Genomic DNA, 20337 nt, shown 5'->3' with positions numbered 1-20337 from the left:
AAATCAAGAATAAAAAAAAGCAATATAAATTAAAAGAAAATTTGGGAAAATTAGAAGATGTCACTGAATGTTAAGGTGAGCATGATTAAAGCCACATTGCTAGTTAATTGCTTAGGAGAACAAACTGCACACAGATCTACCTCTCTCTGAAGGCTCTTCCGCCTTGAACTCTGGTAGATTGAGGACAAAAAAGATTAATTAACTGTAACATTTGGAAGAAGATAGTTGAAACAACTTCTGATATAAAAAAATATTAGCATAAGAAATTTATAAAAATAGTAAGAAATGTCCCCTACCCCTACCCCCACCCCCACACCAACCAAACAAAACCATCAGCCAATAGGAAAGAAACAGTATTCATATATACTTACTTGTGATGAAGCTAAACCATCTGAACTGGTACTTGCAGGTGGTTCTTTCTTCACTTCTGGAGCAGTTTCTGGTACTCTTACTCGGACATAGTTAATGAAATGCCGCATGTTAGAAACCAAGTTACTACCTGGAAACCAACTGTCATGACAACGCTCTTGTCCACCTGTAGATTCCTGAAGAAACAAATAAAATTGTATACATTTTCTCATAAAAGCTACATAGGTCACTGCAATTTATAACTGTATTGCAAAAACTTTCAGCTCTCCACAAGATATCAACATTATGGTAAAACTACCTCACTAAAGTTGATACAGTTTTTAATTAATGACTGATGTCTACCTTGAAGACTACAACTCTGATAAATAAGTATATATCATGTTATCATTGCTATCTAACAAAAGCAAAAGAAACAGGGTAATAAGAAGCTGTGCAATCTAAGAATAACACAACAAAGAGTCTAAAGTTTATACAAGTCAATCTCAAAAATGAAAAAAATACAATTACTATAAGAAAAATATAATTGCTAATGACAACATTGATTATGGTTTCATTTGAAAATCTAGGAATCTGAGTTTTAGATTCAACTCTTTTATTCCAACAAGCTAGCAGTACTGATTTACAAAATTGTAATAAGGATGTATAACTGATCTATGTTGAATCACTATACAATACCTTTTTTAATAAAAAATTTTCAATTAGTTTTTTTTTGTTGTTTTTTTTTTTTTTTTAAATGAAACATCTTACCACTTCTTCATCTGATTCTCGTTCTGGAGAATTTTCCAATCCCAGTTCAATCAAATACAAAACCATACAAAGGACATGTTCTGACAAATTCTGATGATCCATTAATATCTAGGCAGAAAAACAGAAAACCACACCTTAAAAGGTTTTTATCTTTCCTATTCTCACAATCTCAATTACAAAAAAAGAAAAAACTAACATAAAACAACAGAAATTGACAAAAGCATGACAGACATCTGTAAGCTATATTGGGAGGTAAAGAAAAACCTTATGTCTCACAAGAACAAGTACAAAGTACTACCTACAAGCTTTCTTTCAGCACAACATTCCAGGTTACTCAGACTACAAAAGACTTTGAGCTACATATGCTATTTTCTTTATTTTTAATAAAATCACTGTGCTTTCAAAGATTTGTGCCATGAGATATGAGTATCAATTACCAGGAAAATACTAGGCAGGCAGAAAAATATGAACATCACTTGCAACCCTAATGTATTTTTAGTAGACACTGAGCTCCAACTTCAGTACTTACCTTTCTTTTTATTCCATCATAACACTTTAGAAGTCTTATCACATTCATGATATTTTATTTTTCCACATAGGTTTTTGAAATTGCACTCATAACATAGCAAAAGCTATTGCTTACTGAAGCTACTAATTCGTCAGCTTCTGAGAAATAATACTTTTCTATCACAAAGGTGAAATCTATTGAATGAATTCAGATAAATTCTTCAGTTTTCATTCATCCTAATGGTGTATTGTGAATTTATAAGATACTTCATTAGAGAAAGAAATTGGGTAAAACAAGAAATATAAATAGGAAGCTTGTGAATGCCACACACTTACTGCTGAATTTAACAGATTTTCTGTTCAACAAAAGCTTCACAGAAAAACAATGAAAGAGCTTAAGGGTAGCAGGAAAATCACTGATGTGCCTCAATCAAACCATTTTTCAATAGTCCCTCATCTGCTTCTGCAGCACATTGCCCTGAGAGCACTTTCCAAGTACAAGGAAAGACTCAAAGACTCATCCTCTGATGCATGTGCTCTTAAAAAACAATGCATTTCTCTTAAAGAGGACAGCTAACTATCAAAAAATATTTAAAGGCATGAATTAGTTCTGAAAAACAAGCACTATAACATTATCAAAGACAGAACATATCCAGAAAGTGACATTAGAACCAACTACAGATTTGAGACTTATTTGCAACTTTGGATGTAAGGCCAAAGTGTAAGCTGCACACATTTTAAAAGGCTGCTGCTGCCATCCCGCTCTTCAGCAGGAGCCAAAAGAACACCATACAAATCAGTATTCTATCCAAAACCAAAATGCAACAAATCAAACAGCAACTCTGCTCATTAAGAGTGTACTCCTTAAAGTAGGACTGCCCATGTACTTTATACCTAACTTAGGAGTATGTAACGAAATAATCATCATGCTAGACTTACAAGATAAATGTGAAATAAGAAATCTCTCTGCAGTCATGCAACCAATTAATGAAAAGAATTTAATACAGTAAAAAAGAAATTTTAACCACCTCAGTCATTTTGATGTTTTAATGTTTTTTTAGCGTAGCTAGCAAGAAGAATTTTAATTGAAAGCATTACCTCATGAGAAAATAAGCGTTGTATAGATTTAAAACTTACTCTTCAAGAACACCAACAAAACCATGATTCTAAACATTCCTTTGTACAAAATGAAAGTAAAATGCTGGACTTAATGAGAATTATGACTGTACCTTGTAAAGAAGTGTGAACAGCACAATGTGCAAGGTTTTACAGTGCAAAAGCTTTACAAGACCTTTGTAACTCGGATGTAGTGGTGTTCTTTTCTTGTAAGGAGGCCATGGGTTCCCAGGGAATTTACCACTCTGCTTTAAACTGTTGAAACATGTTAGATTTGTGTTAAACATGACAGTTACGCAGACAACTGTCTATTACAAACAACTGCACTCTTTCAGATGTTCAGATCAACTTGAGAATTGATGACCATTTCTCAGTTTAATTTCTCTAAGCAACATTCCAAATATCAGAATACATATACAAACAGCACACAGTTCCATTTTTCTGTGAATTACCACTGATCAAAATGACTCTTGTAGAGCCATATCAATTGTTAATTAAGAATTTCATTTTCTTCCTAAGACTTACACTGAAGAGATGGAGAAATTTTCACATCACCAAAATCCACATTAGTCAGACATCAAACAGAAAATTCATATCTGTACAACTAGATTACAGAAAGCAATAGGAAACACTAGAATTTTTAACTTTGTAGACATGATTGTGCTGGTAGAGCCAACTACAGCTTAAGCATTAAATTTAATGTGAAGATACCTTTCTCTTACAGTACATGTTTATGATGAGCCTTTGACTTAAGACAATAAGCAAAGGGGCAGAAGATGATTTACATTTTAATAATGTTTTGAACCTGATTTTTTACTCTCAAGGAATGAAATAAAAGAGAAGCAAATTAAGTTAGGTGAAGTAAAATCTGTAAGAATAAGAATTTTACTGGATGGCGCATAAGGGACAGAATAACAATCAAATTTTGTTGCATCTCAGAATTTAGAAGGGTACCACTGAGTGGCTTTTCTGTATTTAAATCAGAATTCATTGCATTTTTCCATTGTTTCTGTCATGGGTGAACACATACAAAAAAAAATGCATTACCTTCAACATCATTTCAATAGACAGAACATCACAGAAATCACATTGAGGTTGGCAAGCCATTTAGTCCTACACCCCTTCTCAAGTTGGGATGACCAGAGCAGATCCCAAAGAGGATCTCCAAGGAGGAGACTCCACAGGCTCTCTGGGCAACCTGTGCCAGTGGCTCCAGCAGCCACACAATACAAAAGTACTTCCTGATGTCCACATAGAGCCTTTTTGTTCCAGTTAGTGCCACTGCCTCTTGTCCTGGCACCACTGGAAAGAGCCTGGCTCATCCTCCTTTCTGTTTCTTTTACATATATATATATATATATGTATATATAAATAGACATATACATATATACATATAAAGTAATATTAATGCTTCAGTTACGTAGATTTAAATAATAAAAAAAAGCTCCCTTCTGTAAGTGATATGACTTATTTTGAGCTTTAATTTTTAGTTAAAATAATTTGTTAAATATTAGATCTGTAATTTGTCACATTTATGGAAGAGTAACAGATTAAGCTATCCAGAACCTTGGATAGATTTACACTGTGTAAATTTATGAGCTATTTACTCAAAGACAAATATAGAGCCTGAAAACACTGATAACATTGTTAACATTTCTAGAGAGCAAAAACAAAAAACAAAACCAAATCCTGTTGTGCAATAAATAACAAGATATTACATTTCCAAAACTGATTCAACTTACAAGGCTGTGTATCTGTCCATTGCAGACTGCACATCTCTACGGTAAACTGTTCGAAGTATTACCATTACAGGATCAAATTCCTTATCCCAAACTTCAGCTGTTGTTTAAAAGAAGTCACAAGTTACAAATCTCTTTACAGACACTACAACTTATTCCAGAGTTTCTTCTTAATTATATCATTTAAGCTTTATATCATTTCCCATTATCTAAACATTTTTGCAGCACAGTACATCATCTTTTTCTAATTCATACTAATAATAATTACTACTTTCTATATTAATAATTATTACTACTTATCAAGGCATTACAATTTCAAAAATATTTTTTTGGGTTCCAAAACAGAAAATAACCAGTTCGTTAAGGGTATGGGCCTTTTCTATTAAGTAGCTTTATTTTAGAGTCTTCTACCTTTGTTTTTGGGTTTTTTTTGTTCTTTTTTTTTTTTTTTTTTTTTTTTTAAATGTAATTCTTTACTGCAGGGGGAAAGAATCATACATTCCTGCTTAAAAACACACCTGAAACACATTGATAGGACATTAAAATCTAAATAAATACATGTACTTGCATCTAAGTATATTTAGGCAATCCCAAAATATATTATCTGTATGTTCCTGTATGAATCTCGCCTTGCTCTTTTTAACTTCTGAGCACATCTAAGAAAAGGTTATAATCATTTCTCCTTTGGTACTTGATAACCACGTGTATCCCTGAAAATAGGAAGCAAAGACTGCAAAGCAGTTAGCCAGCAGGTGATATTTAAGTATTATTTAAGTAATTAAGTGCAGTGAGCCAAATGACCAACTTGACACAATTTTTTGATCCGTCTTGACAGTGGCCAACTCTCTTCTCAAATTCTGGTGATCAATCATTTAGAAACATGCCTTTATAATGCACATACGTATTATTTCAGCATTAAGTCTTAATTATCCACATTTCATTTTGTAGCTTTAAAGTAAAATGCTGTGGCCTCTCAGAGTGGTCACAAACAGAAGTCTGAGCGGAATATTAATAAATTCATTGCACTTTTGCAATGAATTTAAAAAGTCAATCAAAACCAAAAGTAAAGTTTCCAATCTAAAGGCAAATGAAGACATTCCTCTTTATACATTGTTTTGAAGTTTCTGCAACAGCAACATGAATTCAAGAGTGAATGTAAGAAAGAATACAAGGAAAAAAACAACAGAAGTTTAGCTCCACCAGCAGGCATAACACAACATATGCATTTACAACATACTTCAAAGGCAAAAGCAGGCAACTTCATTCCATTGCTGAGATTAACTATCCACAGCTAGGAAGACAAGTGCTCTGTATTCCTGATAACTTCTACTAATGTTCATCATGGTTCTGCAGACATCCTCATGTGCTACTGAGGAGGAAAACTTGGCATAGTTTTTTACCTTATGTAAAAGATGATCAAAGAACAGCCTGCTTCCCAGGTTTTTTTTTTTTTTTTTTCCCCCCCCTACTGGACAGAGAGTTTACTATCACAGTCTACAACACAGCCCAAACTTGCTTTACCCTCCTCCCCCCCTTCTAAATCAGCAGTTACTGAAAACGTAGGGTTTCTGCAGATCACCAAGTAGATTTTTTTCCCCCTAATTACAGGGAAACAAGGCATTAGGTTGAAATGATTTCAACATTACTTGATTTAATTGTAACAAGCTGTAAGCTCCGATTAGTGACAGCACCCAAAATATCACCATTCGTTTTGAGAACGTGTACAGTTATAAGATTTAAACATTTAGACAGCTATACACAAGAAAACCACACCCGCTTTTATCCTTGCAGGAACTCTAAGAGATTTTTATTGCTTTAAAAAAAAAGAAAAAAAAAATGGTGGGAGAATTCTGCACAGAAATACAAGTGACTTAAGAACAGCATCTCTAGCACTGATTATTGAAAAGGGGAAAAAAACTTCATACAACACTTCACTGGTTGTTAATTCATATTAACATAATGGCTACACTGACTCAGCCTCCACACACACACACACACGTGCAAACACTGCCCACAAAACAAAGGGCTTCAAAGTGTCAGACTCAAACACCCCACAGGATGGAGCTAATCCACCTCCAGCTTTGCTTTGAGCTGAAGTGCAACCAGAACACAAGGAGCATTTTAGATTCTTAGGAAGCTTATCTGCTCAGTGACAGGAAACAGTAATGGAACACTGTGTTCTAAATTCTTCCTCTCCTTTGATATACCAACACTGTGTTGAAACCAATTTAGATGGCAAGCTGGTGGGGGAAGAAGTCTCATTTTTGCATTGTATGAATTATAGAAGTACAGAACAATATTCTGTAATTAGTCTAGCTTGAACTTTGTTCTAGATTCTCACTATTGACTAGAAAAAATGTTGTAAACTATCAAGAAACTTAAAGCAATGTTAAAAAGAATTTTGTACCATTATATTTTTTTAATTATTAAAACGTGAGCAAATTTGAAGACATGAAACTGACACTTGTGTAAACAATTCTAAATTCTAAGGAGAAAATCTGACTTAGTTCCAGTCATCACATATCACACGATTAAGTAAGATTAAAGTATAAACAACATACCTGTTCAGTTCTCTACTTTTCCCGTGATATCTAAAGATATCTGGTTAATATTACAAGCTGACATTTACTTATAACAAAACATACAGCTAAAATTTATTAACAGTCCTTAGAAATGTTAGTAATTATAAGCAATAGACAATAATGAAAAAGAAAAACAGAGCTTTTTGTCGTGGTTTTGTTGTTGTTAGTTTAAAACAAAAAGAAAACAAAACCCCTCTGGTTAAACATCTCACTACTGAATTAATGGTAAGACGACATTGATTGATTACTGTACCTTTAGGTGTATACATTCCTTGTTGCATGGAACCTCCTGGTTCAAAAACAGGAGCTTTAAAATCAGCAACTGCTGACAAGACTGATTCAAAGCTTAAGCTTCCTGGAATAATACCACTTTTAGGATTGGGATTTTCTGGAATGTAACGTTTGTGTTAAGAAAAGCAGAAGTAAATTTGATTGTAGAACATAGCATTTTACTTCCATATTGATGCTGACGCTCATTCCGAAGGCTACATTTGAGCAATGCTCTGTGTTTACCACAAGAGGTCTGTATGCTCCAGCTGCTATAGAACAATAACAATTACTGGAGTGATCCAAGGTCTCCAGGCTAGGAGATGACTTTTTTTTTTTAAAAAAAAAAGCAAAACCAATTGCTGCATCTGTATACTAAAAAAGCAAAGTATTAAATAAGAACTGCTACCTATGGGGTATACAAATATGTTTTTGTGTTTGAAACTGTCTATGAATGCTAGTGAATTGCTTGGGATTCATAGAAACAAATCTCCATCTTGGACTGGCAACTTTTCCTTTTGGTAGCAATACTTCATCAGCTTACTGACAATTTCTCAAATCACAGGGAGCATTTAAAATAAGGAAACTTCTGCTTAGTGAGAAGTGACTGCTCAAAAGAATCACTTGTTTCACATACTTTAGTGAATCACTTTAAAATAATCAAGAATGGGAATCTGAAACATTAGGAACATAATTGGAAGCATAAGTCAAATGAAAAGAAATTAAATGGAAACTGGATTTAAAAATATAATGAGCAAAGATGAAAGAAAGTTTATATATGATTTACTAATGAACTGTTACGGAACATGAGATGACTTATCACTAGGCAAGAAGATCTAGAATTTGCTATCAGCTAAGTTAGATACTTTCCCCCAGAACAGAGACATTTCACTCTAATTTTAAAGCAGCATTCAGAATTGCTATTACTTGCATTTTAAGCTTTTGGTATCTAAAGCAAAAGCCTATACAACATGAGTGACCTCTTTTTACATCAGCATATAGTTAGCTATAATCAAAGGCCAAGAAGCAGATAAAGGTGACACTGACTACACTATCTAGAACATTATTGGAAAACAGACTTTTCACCTTATACTTGACTTCTGCAGTATTAAAACAACAATAAAAACCAAAACAGCCATTTAACATTTAGTTTTTAAATTGTTTAAAGCTATTAAGTCTTGCTTGCTTTTTAAGAAAGACAAAAGACAAACCAAATGCTTTAGCTGACGATATATATATATGCAAATACATCTTTACACAATTTGTTACAGTTATGTAAGCTGAAAACTTGTTCAAGCTCCAAAATCCCATTATTCTCACAGTACCTGTCATTTTCATTCCCTCATGTTAGCTAAAATATTCCAAGGATATAAGGTCCAACAGTGAACTGTGTGTCCTGTCATTCATGCACAGTTGGGCTACCATTTCTGCTCTGAGGATCTCATCATCTGTCATTCCTGGAACAAAATAAAAAAGCCATTAAAACAGCATAACGCATTCTGCATCCATTTGCAATTAACACAAGTTAAAGTTGATGCAATGTTAAATAATAATACAGTGCTATAAAAATACAACAAAAGATAGGGAGAGTCACACCTCAGAAGCAGTGAGAAGAAGCTAAGAAACGGACACAATCTCAATCAGAAGAGACAAATACAAATTAAAACTGCTTGTCTTTCAGAAAAACATACTAAATCTTTCTGTGATCACATAACACAACTCAGCCACTTACCTCCAGTAAAGGTCTTTTTCTCCATTTCCACATATTTTGTCCATTTTCAAATTGTAAGGGATTAAAATTCAGTAAGTGGTGAAAATGAAACCAAGCATTCAACACTACATTATTTGGCTAACCAGCTTTATCACAGAGACTAAAGGTTGAGAGACTTTAAAACAAACAGCTACATTACTTACATGCAAGTATTCGTACAGTAGTGGTTCTTACCTAAATGTAAACGAAGACTTAACAGAAGGACCAAAAATGTTAAAGCTCCTTCCAACATGGATCTTTCATGCTCTGAATCAAGAACTGTATTTTGATGCTGTGATGCCATTGTTAGTAGATCTACCACCTTGAATCTAAACAGCAAACAACAAAGTCAGAAAGATTATTCTCCGATATTAAACATAATGTTACATGCACAATTAACTCAGGACAAACAGCTTTAAAAAATACAAAATAAAATGTAAGTAATGCAGGAATATAGAACTCTCTTACTTGTGGAATGTGCTATAGTGATATTTACTCCACAGGAAAACAATTTATGTTTAACAAGAGCTTAGAGCTAATAACAAACCCTTATTTTATTCGACATCCTGGAAAGTGGGCATCCTTTCTGTGACTCCTACTACTGCAGTGTTGTTTGTCTACTTCGAGTTAGCATAACCTGAAACCTTGCATATGAACACATAAAAGAAAAAGAAAAACACGCATCACCACCAAAAAAAAAAAACCTTACACTCTGAAGACACTCCAAAATAAAATACCTGCAGTTTCATTACTCCACTGTAAATCAAAAGCCAACCACATAAAAAAAAAAAAAAAAAAAAAAAAATCAAAGATGTGAGGTAACTCCTTCTGCAGGGGCCTTACATAAGTATTAGCTTTGGCTAGGCAAAGTTTTTCCACAACATCAGATACGTATCTTTTCTCTCTCACATAACATAAGTTAGTCAACAGTTAGCAAAACATTCAATAAGAGCCTTTTGTCTTTCTATCCTACCTTTCAAACACTGATGAAATAAAATAATCCGGGTCAAGCCTAGAGGCACAGACCTGTGGAAAGAGAACAAATTCATTTTATTCAGTAGTTTGTTTATTTTCAGACACTGGCTTGTCTTTTCAGAAAACTTAACTTACTTGCAGTAGGTAAATGTCAGGATCAATCATTGAATTGCAGAAATGAGACTGCACATAAGTCATAGCCTGTCCTTTAATTTGCAGGCCATTTCTAACCCACATGTTGCTATGAATTTCAGAAAGGCTTGCCTGTTCAGGGAAAATAAAATAAAAATTTACAAACAAGACTTTACAGCTATTAAATTCAACACTAGCAGATCATTAGGAACAACTGCAAGTTTACGAAACATACCCTTTTACAGAAGAGCTTCCATTTCATACAACTCAATCAATCAAAGGCAAAACAGTGATATATTTAAACCTTGAGAAGTACTGCATACCTTAAGTAATCGATGTTTAAAATATGTCAGGTATAAAAGTAATGACGACAAATACTGCTTACTGCTATTCACAGATAAATACAACTTTCTAAGTAAATGTATCTCTGAAATTGCATCCACTTTTGTATTCATTCTCAATTTAAAATTTCGAATTTTCAGATTGTTGTTTCTTTTTCAACTGGCACTCCATTAGTAATTACTTCATGAAGAAACTTCTGTATTTAAATCTGGCCATCCTGCTATTCTTTTTGAAAGTGCTAGAGTGACTATTATTATTATACTTACCCAAGCTGTACTGCTAACTAAGAAAGTAATGACATTTGATTTTGGAAACAGGAGGAGAAAAAATTCATCCTAAGTATTCAATATATTCTATTTATTATATTAGTCTGATATTCTACAAATGATATATTTTCTTGTAAAATGTTTCTATGTATATTCAAATTACTGGAGCTAAAACAGACAAGTTTTTATCATGCATTTCTGCCTCTGCATCAAATACAGTCTGGATACATACCTGGATCTGAAGTGGATGAATCATTAGTTTCATCAGCATCTCCTGATCTGGCAAGATAGTATCCAGATCTAGTTCTTGGCACTTGACAGCCTAGAAACAGAAGCAAGCACACATTGTACCAAACAATCACACTCAACAGGGAATTTCTATCTTCTGTGCAACTGAAAACACATGCTTACCTTACTTAAAAACATGGCAAAGTAACGGTGCAGTGGCAAATGAAAAGTAACCTGGTTAGGAGCTGGCTAAAAATAAAAAGAGATATTTTATCATAATATATATTATAAAAAAAAAAAAACATCCGCATCTACAAATATCTTTTTCACAACCACTAAGAACAGTTATCTTCCATGCCCTTATTAGAGGGACTTACTTTCCACCAACCTTATATATTGCTTCATGAAGATTCAGAAATGTATTACTTTCTGAGAATTCAGAAATATCCCTTATTCAGTCTTCTGTAGTTAATCTCTTACATCCCAGTAGATAATGACACTTGGAACTGATTGAAAGAGTACCCCTAAGACAGCAAAGCTGCATCCCCATTACCTTATCACAGGAGGACTTCTGCCTTGCCACTCCTCATTCAGCGGAGCAGAAGTACAGCACGGGCCCTGCTTTGTAAGACTATTACATTTGCAGCAGCATATTTAAATCATTAAGGCTCTAGAAATACAGGATTCTATAACATGACACTGCAACTATTAACTACAAAACTCACTTCAACAAAGCAACCCTTTTTCAATCAATACCAAGAATAACAGTTTGGTTCAGATACAGAAGTGCATTACTTTACAGTATTAACCAGGTTTTCACAGCGTTTCATTTAAATCCATTGATACATACCTCATCTACGAAATTGATAGCATCAAACCAGTCCTGAAGCGCTTCAAGGCAATATCTAACAACATTCCGTGTGTATTCTTGTGTTTCCTGCAGGAAGAGAAACCACTGTACTACAGGACTCAGGATAGTGCAGAAGGCACTGTTTTCCCAATATGAATAAAGGATTATTTCAAGACATGTATGCCCTCATCATATGAAAGTCGGTAAGCATTAGGATAGTTTCATAGTTACTCTAGATGGCAAATACTTTAAAGGTGAGAACCGAGGCACTTTCAGAATTATCAGCTGCTCACTGTTTAATTTATCCATTTAATTTTACATAAAATTGTGTCAAAATTAGTAAAATTGTCTTCACATACAATCTAAAGGAATTCCTGTATCCTGTAAGTTTTATTTATTGTTTATTTCATGTACATTGTACTAGCAAACTGTAGTGACAAAACAATAGTACACAGATTTTAAAAACAATAAAAAGCATTATCATGATTGTGTATTAAAGTGTAACAGTATTATAATGCCCTAATACTAAAATATTTCTCATATTAAACCATGTACTTCAATACTAGAACTGTATGCTGCCTTCCAGGAACAAAGAACTGATACACAAGCATGGCAGGAGGGAGGAGGTAAAGCAAATCACTCACCCAACAATGGAACCTACAAGCCCCTCATTTCTCAGGGTATTTTTCTTTAATTTGCCCTTCCCCCTAAATACAGACTCCAGACCTGCCTCACACTCTTAAGATATCCATAACACATTTCTCATACAAAAGCCAAGAGTGTTTCAGCCAGGCAGAAGCTGTGCAAGTGTTGACTTGCTCAGTCCCCTTTTCTCATCAGAAAATGCACCAGCCACGTTCCTATCCTGTTACTCCACCCTCAATGGCGACAAAGCTCAGCCAGCTTTCCTTCAGGCGTGAGACACAAGCTTAGATCTCTTCCCACCCATTAGGTTTCACTAAACACATACAAAAATTGAACTATAAGACTTCTAATTCTATCGTAGGTTTACTGAGAGCTACCAAAGGTTTCAAACATGGGGGTGAAAACATCTGACACACAGTCAGACGGGACAAGAAACTGTACAGGCTTTAATCTAAAAGCTGATTCTCCTGTCCCTACGGTAAAAAGAAAGACTTTCAAAAGCAAAAAAACCAACCAAACCAAACAAAAAAACCCACAGTAATTCCGTGTTCAAAAGTTATACTAATATATTCACAATACATCACTATCATTTACATCATGGGAAAGTTTTTGCAACAAATTGTTTTAAAAAAAATGCACAGAAAGCTCATGCACATTTTTTCAAAATACTATTCAATTCAGGTATATTGTCTCACGTACGTTATTACACATCTTAAATACTTACCTTTGAAATAAGCTTATCATTAAATAAAAAAAATAAACCATAAGATCACAATAAAAAAGTTTTCCTCCCACACACACATTACGTATTTCTACAAGCTGATGGAGTTCTTCTTAACTGCATTTTTATACAACTTAAAGCCTAGCAAATAGTAAATTCCCCAGATGTCATTACCTAAAACATTTTTACCTCATGTTATTAGTAAAACAACACAAAAATACAATTGCTCCACTATCCATCACAATGAACTGTCTATATGCAGACATAGTCTATGTTACAGTCCCATTAGGGATGACTTATTTATCTCCTTTCCCACTGAACAAAGACAAAACGGCTCAGAGACATCTACCAAGTTCTTCATCAGATGAGAAGTTACTCCATATATGCAATCAGTTCATATCCTAGACCTGGAGTCACAGGTCTGGAGACAACTAATTAGGTACAAGCATGAATTCTATATTTATTGTAGAGAGTATGCAAGCTGATCATTGTGTTATACATTTGGTAGGCAAAGACAGAGAGAAGAGAGACTATATAAAACAGACATTTCAGATTTTAGAACTCTGAAATAAGTCATGACTTAAGTATGAAATTACAGAAATGTTAGTCTTACCCTAACTTTGCAGTGTGACAGAAGACCCCACATTGGCTGGGCACAGGCTTCCAACTCAGCAGCAAAGGCAGCATAGTAGGTCTGCGATTCAAACTCCACATGCTCATTTAATTCTCGTTTATTTAAATTCATACCTTCAGGAATTTAAGCAGAGTTATACAATGAAGTACCTAACTAGGGCTAAGTGGAATATTTGTAGTGTAATGCAAAGAAGTTTGAACATAAATAGATCTACAAAGAACAAAGTCTCTAGATTGCGCTCTGTAGCTCTTGCCTTTAAGACAACATTAACATGGACAGCAGCCCTTCTACTTTGAACCTCAGTAACTCAATCAGAACTTTTGGATGGAAACACCTAGGCCTCTTTCTAGACATAACACTTACCACTTTTTAAAAATTCCTGATGTTATTTTATATCCACAATTTTCTTCACAGCAACATGTAGAAAAAAGATCCAAGTTTATTTACTCAATATTTAATTTCCAACTACATCAACGAAATGCTTCTGGCACAAATTACAATTTACAATACCTACAATCTAAGAATCATGACACTGTGAATCTCTCTCAGTTATGATGCAATTACTCTTTAACCTGTTCACACAAGATAAATATCAATCAGATCTTCTCCTAATCTACCTGTGATCTCCAGAACACATTGTTACCTTCCAGAAACATGCAGTTTGAGAATACTAGGGAAATATTTACATACAGCAGCATAAGGATTTTGCTACTGTGACTATTAAGCTGTCCTAACATCTTTGTATTAACACTGAATTTAAAAAATGAATACCAAAGCACATACCTTGAAAGAATGATACAAAATTCATCCATGTTACCAAAAGACCATGATCTTCCAAAAACTTCTTTGCCACACTTTGGTGTGAAAGTATGTTTATAAAATCACTAACAAGGGGCCAGTATGTATTATTCTTCAGTAGTGCTTCACCACAATTCACCACAACATGTAAACTATTTTCTTCATCTAGATAAAAAAAAAAGAGAGGGTCTAAAAGGAAATAATAACTGCTTTCTAAGTTGATATTTTAAAATAAAAAGTTACAGAATAGTAGAAAAACAGCAATTTAGATTTACTGTAATCTTGCAGTAACTCACATACGATCTGCAAAAAAAAAGAATAGTTACTCTGCAAAACGTAAAGTTGTTTTATCACGGACTCATCAATAGAGATGCTACTTAAGTAGAAGATATACTCAGATCGAACAAGCTCACAATCTCTGAAGTGCCACGTGAACTGTAGCTGCACCAAAATTTTTAATATTCACAGATTCTCATGCCACTCAACTGAAGGTAACTTATTTGCTCGGGAACATTTAACATAGTTCAAAACCTTCCTGAAACCACTGGCCAAGTAAAGAAACTTTTGTCATGCGATCCATGCAACAAGGTGTGCAAATTCTTCCCTCTGTGCTCACTTGTCAATAGCCACTTGACAGAAACCCTGTTTTGTTTTCCTCAACAAAAATGTGGCATTCAGTTTCATAAGAAAGCTTTCATACTAGTGCCAGAATGAAGCAAAACTGGCAGTTCATATCCAAGTGGATGTAGTGGTAATACTGAAGTGACACATGATAACAGATGCACACATCAGATTCAGAGGTATGCGTTTTATGAATAAGGTGCACAAGAAGCCCAAACAATGCAATTTCTCTTGTGAACTTCTGAAACATCTGAATTTGATATATTTCCCATTAATCAAGCTACTTACAGCACACAAACACAAATTCAGTGATCAAAACCTACCTTGCAATTCACTTTTAATAAGGCAACTTTCCATCATATATAACAGAACTGTGACCATAATATCCAGAAGCTGACATTCTTCTGTTACTTGGCGTGCTAGTTCTTCATTGCTGAACAACTGAACACTGATATGCACAATTCTGTTAGACATCGTGTCTGACTCATGGCTTTTCTTCAGTGTTTTCATAATAAAAGCATAATGCTGAACAAAAGTTTTGGTAAAAGCAACCTGCAAATTATAAAGAAATTTGACGTTAACAAGCACCACACAAAAATTTTTCTTTTATTCTTCCTCTACGGAAGCATGATCAGTACACCCTTGAAACATCAAGCTGCCACGAGAAATCAAAACTGATGATCCTAGGTCTAGTTCCTAGAAATAGTTCACATGAAAATACCTATTTATCAGAAGGAGCAACTTATACCTCCAGTTTTACTACATAACCTCAAAATTAAATCTTATTCTAGAATTCTTCAGTGAGGAAAAAGGAAATAAAATCCATGAACACAGAAATGTCGAAACACAGAATGAAAGGTCACAGCATGCATGTGAGAATAGTAATGTTAGAACATTAATTTATCATATTTTTTTTTCCTCCACAACCTAAAACTGGGTGTGATGTCCCAAAGTGATACTCAATGAAACAATGAAATCAGTACCAGCTAATAAACGGGCTGTAACTTGAACACTTGAGGTCACATGTCTATTCAGTAACATTTTGATTAATCTGTCAAGGACGATGTTTCAACATGGAATTTCATCTACTATCATAGTATCCTATTTCTTTTTAATAAATCTTTAGAGCTTTCTCTTAAATAATTGGGTACTGAGTAGCAAAGCCTGTTAATCACTCAACTGTTCTTTTCTAAAACCAGATCAGTATTTAAATATACTGATAAATATGAGCCTTAGTACATCTTGTTAGTCCTCAGCTGATTGTAAACCAACTTAATGCACCACATATACATTTGGGCATATCTGCCAGGTTTGAAACCACTTCACATTCAGTTCTGTAAGTTCTGAATTAACACCATCTGCACTTGCTTTGTTTTATAGGAAAAGAAAATACAAGCAGCAGTGTGATGAAAATTTTCAGCTCAAAACCTAAAATGCCATGCCTATTTCTTCTTGGTACTAATCTTTCATAAACATGAAAGAAGAAACTCTAAAACCACTTTATGTCAGATGTGTTTTCACTAGACTGTGCACAAATCAAAAATCATTTTACCTGCCTAAAACTTTGTACTCTCATATTTCGACTATAGCACTACCATGTTATTCTCATTTAGAGGACATTCCCAAAAATATCACAACAGCATAACACACTGCTGTTAGGCACAAAGACAGCTTCTTCCACCAAATATCCTGAAAACGAAAGATCAAGTTGCTAATGCAAAATAAATATGCAATCAAACAAACCAGGATATGTCACTGCAGGAAACGTTACTACATAGCTTAATTCTCCTGCTTTAACTAGTCCAAAACAATGGTAACCTGTACAATAATAGACAACATCTATTCACAGCATCCAGCACAACAGTAATTATCTGCAGCCTCTCAATACAGCCTCTTGCAGCAAATACATTCCAACATATTCATAGGCTACCTAACTTGCTTGGAGTTACTACAGTAGCATTCTATATTTCAAGCTTGAACAATCTACCATACAAATTGCTTTAAAATAAAGTTTGATACAACTGAAATCATTAACAATGACATCTATAACAAACACTACTAATGTTAAGCCTCAGACACAACTGACACGTTTGGTAGTATAAGTTAGTATATTAATGTTACTAGCATTATTTTAATACTTTTTAAATAATTTTAACAAATACAGCCCTTTCCAGTTTTGAGAGAAGAAACAAACTCAGTGTCAGAAGTTAAAATGATGAAATAGTGGTTAACTGCAGTCCATATATTAGAATAGCCACAGTGAGTTTAATCAGTCCAATCAGCTCAGTGTCCTGCCTTTGAGCGGCACTGTATGGACAACTACAAGAGAAAAACAGAATGGCACAATAATGAAAATATGACAGAGGACATTTTTCCAAGTACTCACTCGGCTTCCAACCATTTGCAAGAAGTGGTTTCCTAAAACAAACACATTTCCTGTATATTTAATTACCTTCACTGACTCTCTATGATCTTGCACAGCCCCTGAATTTCTAGCCTATGTAAAAAAAAGTTACTTTTTTCACCTCACCTTTTCTTTTGGTTGCCACTCAACAATTTCATATTTTTTAGGATCCTAACATCAAAGCCCTGGTTCAGTCAGAGAGAACTTTCATCTCCCATGCTGCCAGGTGAAAGTTGTGCTAAAATTTAGATTCCAATAGAAAAAAACTATTCTACAGAATTGGTACATATGAACGGTGCATTTGGGAATTGGAGAAGTCCAACTGCTCTAACTACCTCAACCTTCACTACGGGAGATGTCTGAAGATGCACAAAACTTCTAATAAACATGTTTGTTGATTCAGTATCAGATACTTTTGCATTTCACCACTTTGGTTATTCCAGATCACAGTAGAGCACCACTCTTGAATGATTTTTACTACTTCAGGCTTCTGCTTAGAGTCAACCACTGCTTTGCTTTCTCCTTGGTTATATGAAGGCCAGTCCCTGTAATTTCTTGGAAACTGCAGTAAGTTTCTCTGCTATTTTCCTTTTCTTCACTTGCAAGTCTTCTAATGTTCAAATGTCAGAGTGCCAGAAGGGATGCCTCAGGCATAAATGCTGTAAAGAAAAGATCATAAAGCTAGTTAACAGTATTTCAGTCTACCACTTTCAACAGCTCTTCCCAATACTCAAACCCTAGAAGAAATACTTGTTCTCCTCTTTTAAAAAAAAATCTGTGCAAACAGATTGCTAGTGGTTCACTGACTGCTGTGTAGGCTATGGTGGAATTAGTCAGCTGTGCTACATTTATGCTGCAGACCAGAGATTTCAGCAGGTTCCACACATGCACAGACACTGCCAGCTCTGTGCCCACCTGTCTGGTTAGTGAGCTCAATTTATCAGAAAACCAACCTCGCAAAAGAATTCTGATGGTTTAACGACCTCAAGAAGAATCAGACAAGTTGCCACAAGAGCAACAGCAAAAAAAAAATTAAGACAACAGTACGCTGGTATAGATGAAATGGGAGAAAGTAGCAGAAAGCTGAGAGATCACTCTAGAAAGTTTATGTCCCTACAGGTATTTCCTGCTCTGAATTTGCTTACTGTTGAAAAATCCCCTTCAGACAATAGCAGCAATTTAAAAAAAAAAAAGATTCTAAGAGATTTCAAAAACCTAGGAGCTCTAAGTCTGTATATACGGGCTGAGTTAAGCTTAATCAAACAATTAACTTGCTAAGAAGAACAAAAGCGATGTTTAAGTAATTCTTTAGTTTAAGCATACAAAACAGAGACTGAAAGACAGACTGCTTACAGATAAATGGTGGCAGTCAGCAGAGGAAGCAAATATACCAAAATCTACATTCTCAGCACACAGTGAAAAATATTATGACGACATTCACTGAAGACTAAGGCTTCTTGCCAATGAAAAATGATTCTAAGCTCATTAAAAACTACGGTTATTACATAGTATGAAGGTAAAGATAGCAACACTTACCAGATTCCTCTGTTTGCTGCTAACACTTGGGTGTTCTCACAGGCAGGTGTTAAGCTGGCAAAGGATCAGGAGAACTGAATGTCCACATGAGTTTCCAAATATCAAGAAGAATTCAAGCTTTATGATAAGAGATGATCAGTTTACTAGTCCTCATGCCTTCTTATGTGTTAGCTGAATCCAGGACGAAGATGGGTCTAAGCTGGTATCTCTAATCAAAATACTGTCTTGACATGGACGAAGCATAGACGAAGATTCATGTATTATCCTTCCCTTTCTTACAAGTTATCTTCATATCCTTTGCTCCAATGCAGCAAGGTTTTAAGGGGTATGAATGAAGGATGGCCCCATTATAAAGAGGCTTATCTGAAGAAATCTGCATGCTTGGAATTAAGGATTTCTTTATCTTTGCCTCCCATCAGGAATTGAGAAGATCCAAAACTTTCACATTGCTCAAAGATACGACACGATCAGAGCAAAATGTTAAGCCTGACTGCTATGTGTATTAGGTCTTGGAACATGTACAGCAAACAACCAAACCTGGCTGCACACCAAGATTTAAAACAGAAAGATGACATCCAGCCTCCATGATTCCAAGCCAGGAGACACTTGGTATGGACAACTGCAAAGCTCTTTAAGGAAACAGCTGGAAGGCTGCCAAAGCTGTACAGGGCATAACTGCAGCAAGAACACTCACATCATAAAGCCCTAGATGGAGAAATTACTGTCTACTACATCAGTTTCAACAGGAACAATAATTTACCAAACATGCTACACTGCAAGATTGTTTAGCTTTGATCCACATTTCTGACCGATAAAAATCCACTTTACAAAGTAAAATCTAAAAAATTCAACGCGTGCAAATGTGAACTAACAGCCAGACAGTAGGAGAAAAACAACAAAGAACAAAACATACAAAACATGAGAACAAAATTAATACTGCTGTCCAGAAGTTATCAACCTGGTTTTGTCCACTTCTCTGTTCAAATATTATTTTCTTAAAGTCTGAAGCACATAATTAAAACCAAGTAAATGATCTGCACAATTTCACTGCTTATTATTCAGATATAAAGATATACAGTCTTTCGTAAGGCATAATATGAACTAAATA

At 34.7% G+C, this 20337-nt stretch overlaps 1 protein-coding gene across 6 annotated transcripts in view; it reads right to left on the bottom strand.

Moving 5' to 3' along the window:
• Positions 1 to 20337, bottom strand: part of UBR3 (ubiquitin protein ligase E3 component n-recognin 3) — a 94462-nt gene that overhangs the window by 50629 nt on the left and 23496 nt on the right. For 4 of the 6 annotated variants that reach the window (XM_090143980.1, XM_090143981.1, XM_090143983.1 and 1 more), the window contains 16 exons: positions 15613 to 15841; positions 14654 to 14833; positions 13850 to 13983; positions 11871 to 11957; positions 11204 to 11269; positions 11025 to 11114; positions 10188 to 10316; positions 10051 to 10103; positions 9273 to 9406; positions 8699 to 8784; positions 7314 to 7455; positions 4482 to 4578; positions 2853 to 2994; positions 1117 to 1224; positions 372 to 545; positions 141 to 170 (listed from right to left, as the gene is read on the bottom strand). In XM_090143980.1, the coding sequence (XP_090000106.1) occupies positions 141 to 170; positions 372 to 545; positions 1117 to 1224; positions 2853 to 2994; positions 4482 to 4578; positions 7314 to 7455; positions 8699 to 8784; positions 9273 to 9406; positions 10051 to 10103; positions 10188 to 10316; positions 11025 to 11114; positions 11204 to 11269; positions 11871 to 11957; positions 13850 to 13983; positions 14654 to 14833; positions 15613 to 15841 (1881 nt within the window). The remainder of the gene's footprint in view (positions 1 to 140; positions 171 to 371; positions 546 to 1116; positions 1225 to 2852; positions 2995 to 4481; positions 4579 to 7313; positions 7456 to 8698; positions 8785 to 9272; positions 9407 to 10050; positions 10104 to 10187; positions 10317 to 11024; positions 11115 to 11203; positions 11270 to 11870; positions 11958 to 13849; positions 13984 to 14653; positions 14834 to 15612; positions 15842 to 20337) is intronic. The other 2 variants (XM_031599493.2, XM_031599494.2) reach the window with 1 other exon arrangement.

Source organism: Phasianus colchicus, chromosome 7 (genome assembly GCF_987193195.1).
Source record: "Phasianus colchicus chromosome 7, bPhaCol1.hap1.1, whole genome shotgun sequence".
Classification (NCBI taxonomy): Eukaryota; Metazoa; Chordata; class Aves; order Galliformes; family Phasianidae; genus Phasianus; species Phasianus colchicus.
Note: the sequence above shows the minus strand (reverse complement) of the source record. Positions and strands in the feature narration are given on the sequence as shown.